This window comes from Labrus mixtus, chromosome 12 (genome assembly GCF_963584025.1).
Source record: "Labrus mixtus chromosome 12, fLabMix1.1, whole genome shotgun sequence".
NCBI lineage: Eukaryota > Metazoa > Chordata > Actinopteri > Labriformes > Labridae > Labrus > Labrus mixtus.
Window position 1 is genome coordinate 10644509 of NC_083623.1, and position 20166 is coordinate 10664674.

Genomic DNA, 20166 nt, shown 5'->3' on the forward strand with positions numbered 1-20166 from the left:
AAAGGGTAACATCTAACTTAAGGTGTCCAGTCGAGTCATGTGGTAAACAAACAGTCATTTACAGTCAGCGTTTTGTTTTTCTTTCTAATATCCGATGTCATAAAGACATTCACATTTGCTCCACATTTTCTTCCTAGCTGCCTTGTTCTTTCCCCACCTGTCGTGGCACAAGTCTATGTTCCTTGGCCACAAATTGCCATCACTCATAAACCCCCAGCAGGAGGGCGTATACCGCAATGCCATGTGCACGTGCATCCTTTAGTGCATGCATGATGCAAACATTGCAGGGAGACACGCCAAAACCAGTAAATGACGCTGAAGTCAAACGTTTTGGAAGGTGCACATGTACTCCTCTGCAAACCTCTGAGACTTATAGTAACACGTCTCCCCGTGTGAGTCCACTGAGATGTTTAAATGTATCCGACACAAGTTTAATTCTAGCTTAAGATGCCCTGGGAATTTCTCCCTTTGGTTCCCACCCCCGAGACTGCCGCTACTGACACACACACTAATTCTCCCACTCCCCGTTCTCTCTTCCTCTCCCTCTGTCTTCATCCACCACAGGAGGAAAACTGAAACCAGCCACGGACTGGAAAGCATTAGTCTGCCCCCCCCCCCCCTCTCTCCTCTGATTCAACACACTTTACAAACAAAGTAAAACAAGAGCGATGGATTACAAAACACGTAGTATTCACCACGAGCATAGAGCGGCAAAATAATAGACGTGAACACAGTTTACAACTACAACTAGCTGACAAAGTTGGCAGAGAGTTCTTGTCCAGAGCTTTGCTTATTTTGCAGTTTCAAAACCAACAAAGAAGCAGTCGCTTATTTTGGAAATCAGGCCAAGTGAAAACCACAGGACGGGGGGGGGGGTGGGGGATGTTTGTGTGTTTGTGTGCATAGTGCTTGTGCATGTACTGTGTAATCTATTTGTACATGTGTGTGCATGTGTTTGTGTGTAAACATGTAACTGTATGGATGGTAACTGACTGCATGCTCCTATTATCCCACATTTGTGAAGCGCACAAACAGCCTCGAGCCGAACGCAGAACATTCCTCGGCTCTGGAAAGTGCTTCATATGTTTGAGGCTGAAATGGTCAGGGATATGAGTGGCTCTGACGGGGAGGGGCGGTCAGAGTGACAGACCCCAAAGTGATCATCAGAGAGGCCCCCTTTTTTTTTCCCACAGAGAAATGCCGAGGAGACCTATGGCCTGAATTAAGGTGTATGAGTGGTCACAGTTGAGTAAGCAGAGCAGTCACGAGGGACAGACTGGTTATTGGAAAAGTCATGTGACTGTCTTAAAAAAATCAAAGATAAAACAGGAGAGGAAAGAAATCTAACTAGTAAGCAGTTCTGCTTGTAAGAATACACGGCGGTATTTAGAGAGAAAATAAATTGATCCATAATATAGCAGGGACTTCAGTGGAAGCTTCAGTGGAAGCCTGTTTGCACAACCAACTTGGGAAACACAGGGGGCTTGGACACTGGCCCCGCACTACACAGTACTACTATTAAGGTATCAGTGTAGGGTCTGGATGCTATCCGCAAACGTATTGTGTGCAGGGGTGATGTTCCAGTCAAACAAACACAGGCGGGGCTATGATACCCAACAAGCAGGAAATGTTTGTTTTTGTTCTAAAAAGATGTATTTTGTTGCGTTTTTTTATTCCTCTATTTTCGAGGTCAGGACAGTGGATCGAGTGGGAGATCGATAGGAGAGATTTGGGAAAGACATGAAGGAAAAGGTGCAGAGGCCGGGAGTCTAGTCGAGGACTACAGACTCTGTACATGAGGCGTGCCATCTAACCACTTAAACAACCAGTGTCCTATTTTTACAAGTCTAAAAACTTGAAATGGTCCTTTTGTGCTATTTGTGGTTTGAAAAGTCTGACAGTATATGTTACATATTTATTTTTTCTATTGTAAAGAAGCTATAATGTTTTAATTAATTTTAGTTACTTATTTTAGTCAATTTGGTTAATTTAGAAAATATATTTTCATCTAATGGCATAATCATTCATTTTATTTTGACAGGACAAGACATCACCATCTTAGAGAGACATATTTATAAAGACAAAGAGATCAGTGACTAAAATCAGACCATAAATAACAATAATAATATTAAAGAAATACATTTACAGAAGAGTCAAGTTAGGTAATATCTTGATTTTACCCTTGAGTTAATGTTCTCAGTTACAGTATTACTATAACAATAGTTGAATCTTCTGTTTGGGTACAATGATGAACATTTTGATGTGTGACGACATAACAGAGCTGGTGAGCGTGCTGAACGCCTCAAGGGTTCACGTTAAGTCAATCAGACCCACAATGAGTGCTTCACATTCATCCTGTCATGCTGCAGTCACCTGAGTTATCTGTCTGTATCAGTGCTGATCTGATCTTATTTCCACATGTTTACAAAGCAGCCAGCAGATAGTGGAGTCAAAGCAGTCTGAGAGATCGCAGTCTAGTGGCATTAAAACAAATCTTTTTGGAACTGAGTCACATTTGACATGGATAATGGATCAAATGCACAGCTTGTCAATGTTTTTAAACCTACAGGGGACATGATTTAAAAAAAACAATAGTCCAAATAAGTAACGGCACAGCTCCTTGTCACACCATTTAGTTTTGGTTAAATCCGTTTTGTTACTCATATTTTAAAAAGAAAAAATATTTTTTTAAAGTGAATGGATTAACAAAAAATTAAATAGATTGAACGATGGATGAATTATGGATTTACTTTTTAGATGCCAAACTTGGTAATTCTAAAAAACTGAAAACACACCAAAGGATAAGATTTTAATCAAACCTGGTGACAGAATGTAGCATTTTGGTATCGAGCAACCTCCCTAAGATATGGACGTTCAGGTCATCTTTCCATGCAGTTCATTTCAACCCATATTTGTGTTTATGTTTATCGTAAGTGGCGACCTCTAGTGGCTGTAGTACATATAATATGAGCAAAGTAATAGTCTAGGTTACTGCTTATTTACCGTTTCCGATTTATTTTCGGCTTTTGTTTACCTTTCAATGGGCTTCCCCTGGGAATCTTGCGTTTCACATCACAATGCTATGAACTATGGGTAATTCCCTCACCCTACGTCTGCAGATATGCCCACTTACGGACAGGGTGTATAAAGGGTTCGAAAAGTCAGCAAGAAATCCCTACCTCACTTGACGATTCGACAGTGGGACAGCACTAAGCCCTCACAGAATTAGCGGAAATGCGCGTCAAAGTGAGTGAGTGTGTGAGGGTGGACATCGAGATTAGGCCACAGTGTGAAGAGCGAGACAGTCTAGCTAGAGACGAGGTCAGGTGTTGTATCACATGTGTAAACCAAAAGTTCCCATTTGCTTGTTCTAACTTACTTCAGTCACGATATAAATGATCAAACTTATGTTGACTTAAATTATGTAAATTACATTTTAACCCAAACTATGATATTTAAGTTCTTTAAGGAAGTTTTGTTTCCAAACCTTAGCAAACATTGATTGCTAATGTAATGTTTGAACACTAGTAAGTGTGCAAGTATAAATCAATGTTCTTCTACAGAAAGGAATGTAAACTTTGGAGTCATTGGTGATTGTCCTGTTCTGTTATTTCAGTATGAGGCCGTTGTTTTGGTAAGAAGCCTAATTTACAAAAACAGTTTAAAGGATTAGTCAAAGACTAGGCTATGCACATTTATATTAAGGGAGTTGCCACTTGGGGAAAAAAAACTGTAGGCAGTTCTGCAAAGGAACTATAACAATAGTATCTGCATAACTCGATTACTCCCTGTGACCGAATCTCCTCAGAAAGTCAGGGACATGAGCCGGTCGACTTCCAGCTCAGTAACCTCCAGGCTATCTCTGTCTGCATGGTCGGAAATGGTGGACAGAGGGAGACAGAAGAATAACAAGTAAGATGGATGAGATGAAAGGCAGAGGTTTAGTTGTTAGGAGGGTGACATGGAGGAAACGGGGGAGAACATTGGCTATATTCAGAGTTGGAAGCTAAAATGCTGTTACAATGCCTTACTTCATGTCTTCCATATTGTTAGCCTAATTGGGTTTCTGGCGATCGTTATAATTGTATCACTTCCAGATTGAGCAAATGAAAAGACAATGCACAAAAATGTGGACGGAAATCTTGACAAGAACAACAAAAGAATTGGATAACCATTAGCATCAAATAGCAGCTAACATTGGTAACCAGTTACCTACTACAACATGGTGTTAGCTAAGAGGTTGCTTGACGCTACAATAACAGTTTGCTAGTTTCAAAGGATACAAAAAAAAGGTTTATATTTCTAGCTTACAAGTAGCTAACTAGTCATTTGTTTCTTAGCTAACAGCTAAGAACATATAGCTTGTGTAATATTAGCTAGAATAGGAATGTTAGCTGTTGCTTCAAGCTTATGAAAATGAAATATATTGTTTTACTTTCTAATATGGCCAGATTTTCCTCCAGATTTCACAGCCAGTGTTAATTTTCAGGTAACAAATATTTTAACGACTCACAACTTGGAATGTAGGCTAGTTGAATGCATTTGAGCTTTTGTCCGAGGAAAATGGCTGCTGTGACAGAGTAAGAAAAAGACAGCAGACGCCAGCCATGCAAAGGAAAGTAGGAGGAGAAGGAGTCAAACTGCCGCAAGCAGCGGCTGGTAAGTAAAGTAAAAAAAAATCTGAGGGAAAGTAGGAGAAGCTGTGAGAACTTAAAAGGGAATTTTACACCTTTCTTTTTTTCATGATTCATGTTCATCTGATTGAACTTCTTACAGACTTTCCCCTCAGGGCCAATGACCACACTGGCTGAGTATTAAACTCGATAAGTGATGTGTAACCACGCTGCATATAGCCGAGTCTGTGATACTACTAGCAAAATTAGGTTGGGATTAAACTGTTGCTTTTATGTGTTTGTGTGTGCGCAGCAGAGACCAGATGATACAAGCGGAGCAGACACCAGCTGACTGAACATGCTGGCAAAGCACAGTCCCACAACCCCTTGGATCAGCAATCACCATAGCAACAGGGTGTTCCCGCCAAAAAAAACTCCCACCATGTTACTTTTCCTGCTCCTGCTCCAAACTTTAAACCAGTTAATTCAACAAACTTCAGAAAAGCTTAAGGAAAACGTGTTGCCAAACACAAGTTATCCATGAGATGTGTGTGTGTGTGTGTGTGTGTGTGTGTGTTTTCGGTGTATGACGAGAGCTAAACAATGTTGATGTCATACCTCAACAATAAAACTCATTACCTTTTTTGGGCATTGGCTGAACCGAACCCAATCACTATTAAAGCAACACGCTGACATTGACACACACACACACACACACACTTGGGTCAGGTGAGGTCACGTGCCGTGTGTTTTCTCGCAGCAGTGTTCCTGAGAGCGCCAGCTGCTGTGTTTTCGCAGCTTTCTGCAGAGTCAGGTTTGTCTTACGAGGCTGGGGAGCATTCAGAGGGGCCGCTTCATTCCTTTCTGCTCGCTTCTCCACTCAATAAAATCAGACACACCACGGATCACATCGGGGTCAATGACGTTTTGAAAATACTGCTCCCTGGTTCTTGGTTTGTTTAAAACCCCAAATGAAATATCCAACAGGTGCAGTCCTTTCGCTTTATAATGATGCAATTAAAGTTAGAATCCTCTGGCGTTCACACTTACGTATAGCAGAGGGTTATAAATAAACATCTGGATCATTTGTGATTGACACACCTGATCTGGCTGTTTGTAGCAGCAACAAAAAAAAACTGATCTGGCAGGGCATTTAGCAATAAAGTAAAGGCTTTGATATCCGCCTTAAATTGTTATGACAAACCACTATTAGAACATTGTTAATGTATAGCCTACAGCTGGCATGAATTTAGAAAAACTGCTTCAACAACTTAAAGGTCCCATATTATGCTTTTTCTGGTTTTATATTCCCTTTAGTGTGTTTTCCAAGTGTCCTGTGCATGTTTAGGTACATCTATGTGCAAAAATTCAAAGTCCGCGGAAACGCGGCTTCTCCTACCTCCTCCTGTTAGCTGTAGCATTAGCCGCATGTAACGCTCGGTTCTAGCCCCCCTCGATAAAAATGTGTCAGTGCGGCGTCATTGTCAGTGTGAGGTCACTGATCTAAGCCCATTGGCTCGTTGTGGCAAGCCCTGCAGCTCATGTTGAAATTCCCGAGTGCTGAACAACTGACCAATAACAACAGAGCGGATCAGCAGACCAGTCAGAGCAGACTTGGCCCACGTGGGGTCGAACAGTTGGGGCTCAGCAGAGCATAGCTGACGGACTCAGAGCGTAGAGGGATCAAGGAGGAGCAGTACATGAAAACAGACACTTTTTTCGAACTTTAGCTGTTGTGAACGTACAAAAATAAGTACATAGATTAAATATATGAACCCCAAAAAGGGCATAATATGGACTCTTTAAATGGGCCACAGCAGCCTCCATAATGTTTCCTAGAGTTGTTTTACTCTTGTTTCCTGAAAGCTTCTTCAACCAAGGTAATATTAAAATCTGACTAATCTGACCATCAGTTTTATCAAATCAATCAGAATGAACTCATAAACATTTAAAATAAAATAAAAATGAGACTCAACTGTTATTTTATTTTTTATCTGAGGCTTTCTGACACCCTAATAATAATTAAAAAAAAGCTTTTATAATTTCTCTATTAATGACTGAAAATGCCCCTAATTGGGGTAAAGTAAATACATTTGGCCCCAGTTCACATTTTGTCCATTGTAGAAAGGTTGTACTGGGCCCAAAAATAATCCTAAAATTAAAGAGAAACAGAAACATGAAGTTATTATTCGAAAATGTTATTTCCTAATCCCCCCTCTTCCCTATGAATATATCAGAGGGTAGGTAAATTGGGCTCAGGGCAAAACATGACAGTAAAGAAATGATAGAAAAAACAACTATCACCTAAAACATCACATTCAGATAAATTATATGTATCACAGTAACCCCCTTACTCTGTATTTATATTACTTTTATGGGAATACTTGAATATTATGCTCCTAAATAAAGGGCTGTTTTGTCATCAAAAAGGAAAAGAAAAAGAAAACCAGATGAGACGCTTACTTTACAGTGGTTAAGAATAAGAAACAAAACTACTGACAAGAAGTCTAATAATGTCGGGGCGCTGGCGGCCTGGTGGTTAGTTTGCACATCCCATGTACAGAGGTTATAGTTCTTGAAGCTGTCCGAGTTGGAATTGGACCTGTGGCTCCTTTTCTGCATGTCATTCCCCACCCTCTATATCCCAGATTTATCACTCTATTCATTGTCCTGTCTCTCTATTAAAAAGGCATAAAAAGGTACAAAATATATCTTCGGAAAAAAGGCAAATCATGATGGAAATCTGAAAACTGTCACGCTGCAACTGTGTGAGCCTATGGTTTTGAACTTGCTTCACCACATGGGGTAAATGCTTGTGCATTCTTGCTTGTCTGCCGCAGCTATAGGATGAGCTATAAGTAGAACGCACAACCAGCAGCAGCAGCTCCTGTCTGCCTGCTGGACTGCAGCTCAACACAACCAGCCAAAACAAACATCTTCCCCTCAGTCTCCTCTGCTGACATGACATGCATGTGTGTGTGTGGGCGAGCTGGAGGAGTGTGCGGCTCACAGTGGTCACATATGCACCTCAGGTCTCTTTGTGCATCTCTATTTGTGTGAATGTGTGTGTGTGTGTGTGTGTATGTCTGCATAACCAATTGGGACAATCCAAACCCTCCAGCAAACCTCTGAATTACATCTTTATCTTCCTCCATTTTCCCCTGTTACATCTAAATCAGCCGCCCACCGAGACGCATGTTGGCAGCCGGAGCCTCCAGCGCTGGGACAGCATCCATTAAAAACAGCAGAAGCAGTTCAGTGACCACACCTCCATCAGTCCCTAAAGTTTAGTCTCTGCAGACATCAGAATGTATAAAACCAGCTCCTAGAGTCTCTTTAAGCTGCGAAAGGAAACAACGAAGGAAATGTTTAACAACTGGTGACAATATAACATGGAAATTTAATCTTAAGAGAAAAACTATAACCTCAGATGAATGTTAATTTAATAAGAAATGACTTTTGACAACTTTGTTCACTACAAAGTTGGTTTCTTTCTTTACATATTAATCAATAGTCAGCTTTTTCTCTGATTCGGAGAGACAGGGAAGTATTTATAACACTTGAAATGCACATTTTTCTATATAACTCCAACATTGTAAGACATTCAACATGACATTTTATGAGTTTTGTGTGGAAATTGAAACATTAAGCAAAGAAAAAGGGAGCCATGAAATGGCAGCACCGTAGCTGTTTTGAATGAATGATTTCTTCCCATCAGAATCTTTTGAGGCACTGGATAGCCACGCAGTTGTTTTGCACGCCCCATGTACTGAGGATAGTCCTCTTCGTAGCAGCTGTGGGTTCGAATCAGACCTCTGCCCATTGCTGCATGTCACCCCCCACTCTTTGTTCTCAACTATTCCGGTCTATGCCCTATCCAATAAAGGCAACAAAAAAACATAAATCCTTACCTTTTACTGACTGACCTGTGAGTCCATTTCTAAGAGTTGTTTAGAGGTCTGACATGATACTTCCAGAAAAATGAAAACAATCATAGAAATATCTACAAGGTCACTCTCATACTTTCTCATATTTTCTTCTTACTTATTTGAGACGTTCTGAAGTGCTTTCACTTGGTACTTATGCTTATTATATTTTTATTTTATTTTATTTTATATTGTGAACTTATCTGTACTTCCTACTGATTTTTGGTGTTATGAGCAAGTGTAGCAAACAAATTTTCCCCCTGGGATTAATAAAGTATTTCTGATTCTGAAGTCCACCAATGTGCATGTCTAGCTATAATTCATTCATTACTTGATTACAACACAATAACACAACATACATCATACATTTTTTCCCAAAATACTTAAACACTGTCCATGAACAAACAGGAGCAGGAGAAAGACAAATGTATGATTTCTGCCTCTTTCTTAATACCATAAAAAAATCAGCAATACCTACTGAAAGAATCGGTATCTGCACAGGAAAAAGTTATTTTTTGAGTCTAAAAATCTCCATTTAAGACGTCAAAAGTCTCTTCTTGTTGCTTTTTTGTCTATTCTGCCAGCAGCTTGCTCCGAGGTCAAGAACTTAGCGCTAAAGCCTCATTAAAAGTTCTCAATGCAAATGTAAATCCAAACAACCGCATGTCCATGACGACTGAGCACAATGGAGCTGATGTTGTATAAAAGCTATAAAGCAGCTCCTACATGGACACTGTGGTTGTACTGTTTGTCAAAAGAATCTTTTCATTTATCGTGAAGGTTCAAGCGAGTTAGTGGAAAATCAGCGTAGATTTGTTTTTTTTTACGTCTGACCAAAGAACCATGCAGAGTCATGGCAGTACTGTACCCCTACTTGAAAACAAATATAGGATATTAATGGGCTCATTATACTTTCATTAGTATATTCTGGGGATCCCATTTCCATTTTGAGGTTTCATCCCCTGGGCTGGAAATGCCAGAGTTGCCTGTTCCACTAACCTCCCCCCCCCCCCCCCCCACCCAACCACCACCACCTTCACGACCATTTTTCTCCAGACGCAGTTCCCCATGTTAACTGGCTAAGGACGGCAATTAATCCATTTCCTGCCCAGAAATTAGTCCTGTTCATTAGGCTTTCCGTAGCCTTTTATCCCCCCTGAAAGTCTGCTCTGTGCGGTTCAAAAGCGGCCGTGTGGCTTGTTCAGAGTGATCCATTACACCGCAGTGAACACTCTCGAGGGGAAAAGCCTTGGAGGGAAGTTTAGAAAAGAGAGGCCTCCTCATCTTGATAAAAAAAAAAAAAGTTTGAGGTTTTAATACGTCTCGGCGGAGGAAGAGGACTGCGCTCTGAGTATAGGGAGGCCTGACACAGGAAAGAGGAGGGGAAGGTCAGGGAGATTCAATGTCATAAATCGTATCCTGTCAAATTCATATGAAGGTTACAGCAATGTTTTAAGCTCCAACATACATGTAGAAGCAGGATGCCCTCAGGCCACATCACTACACTCTCAGGAGAGTTGTTAGAAAACATTCTCGCATGATAATCACCCTGTCAACTGTTGATTTTTACAGGTACTAATGTTAACGAAATAACCCTTTAACTAGCTAGTAGTAGGAACTATCTTTACCTAGCATACTTGTGATACCTGGCAGCACATTCAGGCTGTATCAGAGGCTGATCGAATGTGGTTTCAGCATCGGACCAACACTACAGACATGCAGAATAAAAGCCACAACTTTTCATCATCTAAACTGATTGATGTGTCTTTCTTCCTGCAGCATCAAAAAGGTGACAACCCCTGACAAAGTAACCAACTTCACATTGAAAGAAAAAAAAACTTCACAGGGGTCATATTGGAACTTTTTCTTTTTGAAGAAAGTGCCCCGAGCAGACTCATTCATCAATCTCAAACGGTTACACTCAGAGAAATTACTTCCAAGTTGAAGCTTTGAATAAATTGTGAGGTTGCTGCAAACTTATTCTTGGCTTCATCTTGTTTCAATAAAAGAGATATTAATCAGACTCCTGGCTTTCTTTTTCAAACAAACAAACACACTGTGGGGACTTCCTCTCGGGGTCGGGCAGATGTAAATGAGGCCTGACAGCGGCGGGCGCGCGGAGTGTGTGTGATCTACTGGGAGACTGATGGAAGGTTCCGGGCCATTTGCTCACTGTGTTATTGCTCAGGAGCGAGTCCGACCCCGGGGCTGTGTGAGGAAGACGCCACCGGAGCTACGTGGGATGACGGCTTTATAAATCACAGGCAAGCAAGCTGAGGCCGATACTGAGAGTGGAAAAAACTCACTCCTGCACTCCTGTCTGTTTGTGTGTGTGTGTGTGTGTGTGTGTGTGTGTGTGTGTGTGTGTGTGTGTGTGTGTGTGTGCAGATACATACACATGCTTGACACATACTCATGCACACAAACATTTTATAACATTTCATTCTTGGCAGGCTGCAAAAGCACCTAAAATAGCACTTAGGTCACCATGGGATAGTAAAGCTTTTAAATGGGTTAACACCTACTTCAGGCAATGTGGAATGCTTTTCATTAAGCGCTACACGCACACACACACACACACACACACACACACACACACACACACACACACACACACACACACACACACACACACACACACACACACACACACACACACACACACACACACACACACACACACACACACACACACACACACACACACACACACACACACACACACACACACACACACACACACACACACACACACACACACACACACACACACACACACACACACACACACACACACACACACACACACACACACACACACACACACACACACACACACACACACACACACACACACACACACACACACACACACACACACACACACACACACACACACACACACACACACACACACACACACACACACACACACGGTACAACACATGACTTTAGACATGGACTGATATGGATTTGAGGTTTGAATGATTTCATGATTACCAGTGCCAACAATCATTATTAGTTATAGTATTACAATACTTAAAAATACTGGAATCATTCATGTTTTACTGTGGATCTAATGTATTTCAATTGCATCACTGAAAGGACACATGCTTTTTGCGAAGAGCCTTTTAAGTGAAAACTGTATTACACAAATTTAAACGAGTACAACAATCGAGAAAACACGCACATCCAAACCTAATAGGGCATCTCGCACACTGCGGGACTCCGATATTCCAGAAATATATATCACCAGGGTACAAATTGAAAAGAGGTGATTACAAATCTAAAACACCCAGCAGCATTTATAATGTATAAAAAAAAAAAAAAAAAAAAAAAATGACAATTGATTTACAACTATCTCCTCATCTTGACTTTTTTTTTTATTATCCCAATCCCTGCTCTTCCTAAATCATCCGCTTCCTATTGATTGATGACTTTCCTGAAAATCACACTGCACTTGTCAGTTTTGTGTTATCAAGCACAAGTCTGCGCAAAACATTGTACAGGTAACACCACACACACACACACACACACACACACAGACACACACACTTTCCGATACTCATATATGTACATGAATTCAGCCCATCATGTGAAGACAGACATCCTCGTCCCCTCCTCCGTCACAAACAGGGTCAATCCTACACACACTCAACCACCAATGAAAGAGGATCCCCTGAAACCAGCACTTAGCTGGAGCCTGGAGCAACTAGTGACTTCATGTCTGCAGCAGCCAGACTCATTTACTCGTGTTTAACCCACCGCATCTCTTAACCCTCAACCCCCTCCCCAACCAACAGCACGTTCCTATCTATCTGTTGAACATTTACACCCATCCACCACATCCCTCCAAAGACCCTCCACACACATTTACTGAACAGCACCGGAGCTGTCAGGAGAGTTTGTGTGTTATCAGTGTTAGATAAGGGAGGTTAGAGCCGAACGACTCCACAAACACAGCTGAGAGGTCTGCGTATTCCTGTCTGCTCTGACCGGTTGTGGTTGAGATAACTTATGGTAGGATTTAGCATTTAGAGACAAAAGAGAGGGTGAAAGAACCCAGCAATAAAATATGAACTTTGAGAAGACATGTACAATACAAGCTTCAATTTTTAACAGATTCAGGTGAATGGAGGAGAAACATTCAATTCAGACACACGCTTTGATAAACTCACAGCTCCACGAGCAAGATAAATCAGAAATACAAGTCACATTGGACAGACAGAAATGACTGCCTGTCTGCTCTGAAGCTGGGTGTGTGTGTGTGCTAATGATTTGGGTGGACATGAGAGGCTCCAGACCATGGTGCTGATTGATCGATTCCTGTTGCTAGAGGCGTCTGTGTGTGTGTGTGTGTGTGTGTGTGTGTGTGTCTCTGTGTGTGTGTGTGTGTGTGTGTGTGTGTGTGTGTGTGTGTGCGCGATAAGTATGCGTGTGTGTTGTAATAAATTATAGTCTTGACAGGTCAGGATTAGCCCAGGGGTGTGGAAAAAAAGACAAAAAGGAGGAACCTCTGTGTTCCCTCGTCCTCACAGACTAAAAGTCACAACAGAAGAAACAAAGTGGTTTCTTACCATAATGTTTCCTTACACAATGTCACCTAGACACAACAAGAGGTTTAGCAGCTTTAACATTTTTGTTGCTCACTGTTACTTTAAAAAAAAAATTATATTAAAGGGTCTTTATAGTCTAGAAAGTGAAAATTACACTCTGTCCCAAAATGAAAACCTTGAATGTCATTGTAAAGTTATCAGAAAGGTACATGGAAGCAGAAAGGAAACAATATATCCAGTGAAAGTATCACCATACAATAAGTGGCTCGTAAAAAAATAAATCCAGTCCTACATTGTCCTTTGGCAGAGAGATCAAAACTGTAAGGCCTCATTATCCCACACTGAAAAGACAGATTCATGTATTCTCAGAGAACACAACCAATTCAAGATCCAGTGGTGCTGAAACTCAGCCAAAAAGTCAAGGGCAAGACTTCATTCAATGCAATTGGTGAGTGAATATCGCCCCCTGGTGGCCCTCAGTAAAGGTGTTATTGAGACTCACCACAGGTGTAGATGACGCTCAGGTACTTCCTGGTTCCAGAGTAACACGGGTCGCCAAACTCTCTGGTGGAGGCCCTGACCAGACAGCTTTTCTTCCCCTGGCAGCGGGCGGTCAGGACCTGCAGAGCTTCAGATGATTCACAGTCTGACAGAAACACAGAGAGAGGGACATGAGACATCCAGACCGATGTACAAATAAAAGGTTTAACAATCATTGCTTTTATAACTCTTCTTAGAAACATTTATTTATGGCAAGTTCCAAATAAAGCAACTGATTTAGATTTCTACTAAAGACTTTATATTTTGTTTCAAATTGAAGAGGAAAGTGGGACATGATAAATTCATTTAATAGTTAATGTTTTTTAAAGGCAGGTCATTTTGAAGATTTAAGTCAATTCTTCAGATAAATTCCTTAAAATAATCTGCTAAAAAGTGATTTTTTTTTCTTCTGATAATGTTCATTTTAAAACAATCAGTTAGATTATGTCCATTTTAAGGATCTACAAGTGACGTTATGATGTTCATTTCTGAGATTATATTCCTCCATATATAATTCAATACTATAATCTGCAAATAATCAATTATTCAATTACAATTACCATTAATTACAAGTAAGATGTGGTCCTAAAGTTATTCTCTAGACATAAAATATAAATATTGTCCTTCTGAGCTGCAAATAAAAGACAAAAGATGTGACAGATATGAGGAACAAAGTTTTACATTTCTTTTTTTTGTTTTTTTAAAGATATATTTTTGGACAGTGGACAGAGTCGGAAACCAGGGAGAGAGAGAGAGAGAGGGGAACGACATGTGGGATGCGAACCTGGGCCGCCCGCCCGAGACGACAGCCTCCACACACGGGGCGCGCGCACCAAAAGTTTTACATTTCTTTCAATTAATCTATTTGACTCGAACCAGCAGTTAACAGTTCTTTGAAGAGAACCTTTTTTGTGTGTATGTGTGTGACTATTTATAAACTCAACTAGGCTTTTTACAGCCAGATTCTTTCCTTGGTGTTGTTAAAAACTTCACAAGTTTCTTTTCTTATCAATTCCTAAAAAATAAATATTTCATGTCCTTTTTTTGTAACAAATTACAAGTAAATTTCATAAAGCTTTCAGGACCTTTGACAGAATGTGTCCTCCATATTTTTATGAACATGTAATGTCTGAATTAATTATGAGAAGAAAATGACACAGTGATCAACATTAAAAATCAAACATAATGAGCCAGATTTAGCCTCAAAGATGCCATGGCTATATGTTTTTAATACACACATATTTAAGCTCTGGACCTGGTTGTTTTGTAATGCCACTCAAATTGAATTATCAACTCATCATGGAGGAAACCTGCTGATACAACACAAACTAAAGCACATAACTTCATGTTCTTATTGAAGACATGCTGAGTTTTATAGAGAAGGCCAGCGTTTTATATCTTTCAAAGGCAGAAATGAACACCCAAGCAGCACACACACATTGATCCATGCATAGACACACACACACAAAATCTGGAAACACCAGTGGGAAATCTCAAACACTAACCCTCCCATTAAGGCGTTTTCAGCTCCCACGCTAGAACCTTTGACCTTTTTTTTGAAGACAATGAGGACTGTAAATAACAACTTATCATTTCAATAATTCTACATCAGCTGCTTGCTTTATTGTTTATTTATTTTGTCAAGAATGAACAAAATTAGATCAGAAATAATGACCCCATCCCACACTCCAAGAGCCCAATGTGACATCCAACCTACAGCTCTAAACTCTTTCAAAAAAGAAATCCCTGACGCATCATATAATAGAAAGATAAGAAGAAAATCAAAACACTTCGGAGGCTGGAACCTGCAATTTTTATGACATTTGACTTATATTTCCCAAAATTCACAAGGAGTCCATTTTCCTGAACATCACACATTCAGGTTGGCTTATTATATAAATGTAGAGAAGTCAATACATTGCAATGTTTTCACTGCTTTCCAGACTAGCAACTGAAAACATGATGGAAAGTGAAAGTCTGAAACAACATTGGGCCAAGTGACATCTACATATTCAAAACTCCAATAAGATACTGTTTGAAACACTGACAAAGATCAGAGTTATAATTTTTTTATGATCACTAGTATTCAAAATGTCAAAATAAGGTCTAATTTCTATTAACCAACTTGAATATGTGTTTTGACCCATGTGAACATTTGCCAAATATTTGTGAAGATGTTGGAACGATCTTGCAACACCAGAAAACCAAGGTACGCAAACCATGAAGTATAACTAATTAAATATGAAAACAGAATACTGCTCAGAAAATAAACACATATTTAAATTTAATCAATGTGGGGCATTGGTGGCGCAGTGGTTGGTGAACATGCCCCATGTAAGGAGTCTGTGGTCCTCCAGGCGGGCAACCCCGGGTTCGAGTCCGACCTTTCCCGTATGTCGTTCCCCACTCACTCTCTCTCCCTGATTTCAGTCTCTATCCCCCGCCCTATCTCTCCAATAAAAGGCAGAAAAATCCCCAAAAATAAATCTTTAAAACAATAATTAAGTCAATATAATTAAGTGTTTTGTGCCCATGAAACAGTTTTTGATTAAGGTTTATAAAATCAATTATTTCACAATTGTTTGATTAGGTTTTAACACCATTTTGTTAAATAATTTAGGCCCTAAATACCTCCAGTCTACTAATTAAATCACTTTAATAACATGCATGCTGTTAGAATTTGAACATAAACATGACATGTCACTGTGTGCTCACAATGCCCAAAATTCCATGTTGGAATCGATTTAAAACAAAACAATTTAGAGAGGTGTTGACCTGACTCTGAAGTTCTGATGAGAATTCAGTTAAAAGTCAGTTCAGTCAAGCACACCGTCAGGTGCAGTTCACCGTCTACGTCAGTCGAAGTTTTTAGTCCAACGAGACAAATTAGCTTTTACAACAGTTCCAAAGATGGGCCTCTGTTGTGGAAAGGTTTGTTCTACTACACATTATTTTAACACTATTTTAACAAACATGATTTTAACACAACTTTACAGTTAATGGTTGAAACTCTCTTTGAAGTTAGTAAACAAAGTCATTGGATTTAAATCCTGTCACTGTTACATTATCTTCACATCAGTTTTTAATTCTGTATTTTTCTGTATAGAGTTCAGTACCCGTTGTGGAGCATAACCGACCGATCCAAAACTCTCAGAAAAGGTAAGGGCATCAATCACCCACTTTAACACACAAAAAAAAAAAGAAGAAAAATCACTGAAATTGATCTAAAATGGTTAAAAAAAAAAAAACTACTGAAGAAACATGTCACCATGATGTGTACTGAAATGCAAAGCTGAATTCAATTGGGACCACAGTTATCAGTTCCTTCATATCATCCATTAAAATGTTTGGTGATTTTAGGCATTCATGCACAACTTAATAAAAACTATTTTTCTCTCTGTCCTTTGCAGTGTCAAGCTGCCTGACACTACAGATGTGTCCCTCAAGAAGGAAGAGAAGACACATCGGAGACATAAGCTCTTAGGACAACCTTCAGTAAGTGGCATGAAATATGTCATGTCGATTGTTTGGTATTAAAGCAGATGATTCTCATTCTTATATTGTTTGTTTCCAGGAGCAGAAAACGGCCAAGGACCAAACCACCAATGGCCAAACAAAAACCAATGAGAAGTCCAAGAAGCCTTTTTGGATTTTCGGCAAGGTAAGTATGTTTGAGAAATAGTGCAGCATTAAAGATAGACAGATCATCAATCAGCTAATTAATATATCGTTACATGATGTAACCAGAGTATTTATTTTCTCCAACAGAAAATAAATCAGGTCCATCCAATTAAAGAGGATGTTACCCCAAAGAAGCTCTGCCCGGCTGCCCCAAAGCAGGAGGTGACAATTGAGATTAAACCACCCAAAGAAAAGAAGGAGAAAAAGCCGGATGAGGGTAAAACCATATTTAAAACCCTCAAAATTCAGGTCAAACAAGCCCCCTCCACCATGATCACCAACTGCTTTAGACATGACCAGTTCAGGAGTCTTGGGTAAGTACATCTACAGACGTTCACACAAGAAACAAGTTCATAAGAATATGAATCCATCAAAGAAATATTTGAGTTTTGACACGTTCGTTTTGTTCTTTGTTCGTCAGGCTCCCCAACCCAGCGCAGTACTGTTACATGAACTCCTGCCTGCAAAGTCTGCTGACACTCGAGGACTTCGTCAACAGTGTCAGCTGTCAGGAGCAGGTTTGGGGTTCACTCCCGGAGGCAGCACTCTTAAGGTAACAGCACCCATCACATGCAACCAGTCATTGTTGTATTAAGTTGTACATTTACTTCCTTAACATTTAAAATACAGTGCAATGATTCTGAACCTTTTTCAACCCTTTATTTCAGATCATTCATGGAAGTAAAGAAGGCATACTCTCATCCGGATCTACACAAAAAGATTCCTCTCCTCAACGCCTTCATAAGAGCAGTTTCCCTCCGAGCGCCAGAGTTCGGAGACTTCTACCAGAAAGTAAGTAAACCGGTTTCACTCTATGTTGTTTCATTAATTAACTGATAGCTTCCGCTCTGTGTACTAACTCTTCTGTTTGATTGTGTTTGGGTGTCTGCAGGATGCACATGAATTCCTGACCTGCGTGTTCGAGCAAATTAGGAATTTGGGCCCACAGCTGAACAAGATGGCAGCCAGCATGGACAAAAGCTACACGTGTCCAGTGGAAACCCTTATGACATTTAAGATGGAGAACACCAGAACCTGCAGAAGGTATGACTTCAGGGATACACACATCGCATGGGGTGAATTATTTGTAAGAGTGAGTCAACTCCAATAATTTAAAAAACCAAAAACCTCAAAGTTCAAAACTAGCACATGTATCAGGGAATGTAGAAAGTACGTTGTTCTGAGGCTATACTGAACTGATATTTTACCATTTAAGGTCGACAGAGATTGAAATGACAAATTCTCCACAGTATGTCCTGGTATAAAGTCTGCTGCTGGATTACAACTCATTGTTCTTTTAATTTGCAGTTGTGGCTTCGGATCCAGCAGACAGGAAGAATTCACCAACCTGTCCCTCGACCTGATACCTGGATGTGAGACAGTTGATGAATTGCTAACAAGATACCTTATGGTAACTTAAACTTCCTCTGATTCACACGACACGACACAATTTGATGATGCAATGCTGAAAAAAAAAAATCAATGTTTCATTCACACTTCATGGCCTGTGGCTTTAATATTCTAAAATCCAATACACTACAAAATGAAACATGTCTTTTATCTTTGTTGTTTTACAGGAAATTAATTTGGAGTTCAGATGCGACTGCGGTTCCGTCTTATCAGGCCAGTGCTCTTCCTTTGCCACCCTGCCAAGGTAGGAATACATCCGGGGATTCCCCATAAAAAAAAAATTGCACTGAATGAATTTTGAACGCACTACATACTGAACTGAATATAAAAGTTAGTGTAAATAGTATGGAAGGGTGCACAGCCTTATTGTTAATCTTCTAACAGAGTTCCATCAACTGGTTCTGAAATATTTCTGTCTTTCTTTCTATAGAGTGCTGGTCCTGCACCTGAAACGTTTCAGGTATACGCTATCATACAGGCTCAAGAAAGTCTGTGACCCCATCCTACTCAATAGAGATCTGGTGATTACAACTAACCAGGTAAGTAAAAACGAAATAAGAAGACTGTAGCAAACCATTAAGAGAAGTGTTGAAATAAGTCAATGAGCAAACTGTTTGATCTAACTCTAACTATCCTTTTCAGGACGGTTACTGCTACAGCCTGGTTAGTATCGTCAACCACATGGGCAAACATGCAGGAAGAGGTGAGATAATCCATTCTTTTTTCTTATAAATGACTCACAAAATCATCAAAAACCTTTGACAACAGCACAGTAACAATGCTCTCTCATCTGTTAGGACACTACATCTGTGACGGGGTGGACCCAGATGTGAAGGCGGACGATCCAACAGACCGCTGGTTCACATATGATGATGCAAGGGTCACCAAAACCAGCGGGGCCAATGTGTGCAACCGGCGGCAGAGAAGCGCCTACATCGTGTTCTACAAAAGACAGGCAAGAGCTAAAAACTATAAATACCATCTCTAAATCGTTTTCTACCTCTTGTGAATCCACTCCCCTGTAAAGCACTTTGAAATGCAATTAAATTTGTCTGCAAGGTGCTACGTGAATAATGATTGATTGATTTTGTGTTTTTTAAATATTCTTTAGATACCACTGATAACAGTTTAAAACACACGAAAAACCACTCTAAATTTACTGAATGATTAATTTTCAGGACTAGGCGAAGGGGCGGCCATGTTGTGACTTTGCATGAAAAAGATGCGAAAGTCGAAAGGAGCAACCACAGGACGCTAAGGTAAGTTTTGCGTGGACCAGGAGGAGAAACATGGCCGACAACACCCAGAGGAGGACACAAGAGGACAACACTGAGCCGAGCATGGGACAAGACCAACCCCAGGGGAGGATCGGACGGGACCACGCCTAGTCGAGGACGGAGGAGGACCAACCCCAGGGGAGGATCGGACGGGACCACGCCT

At 40.3% G+C, this 20166-nt stretch overlaps 1 protein-coding gene across 1 annotated transcript in view; it reads right to left on the minus strand.

Annotated features, from left to right (window-relative positions):
- LOC132984900 (protein eva-1 homolog A) overlaps window positions 1-20166 on the minus strand; it is a 91649-nt gene that overhangs the window by 34007 nt on the left and 37476 nt on the right. Inside the window, exon 5 of the mRNA XM_061051931.1 lies at window positions 13598-13741. Coding sequence (XP_060907914.1) covers window positions 13598-13741 — 144 coding nt within the window. The remainder of the gene's footprint in view (window positions 1-13597; window positions 13742-20166) is intronic.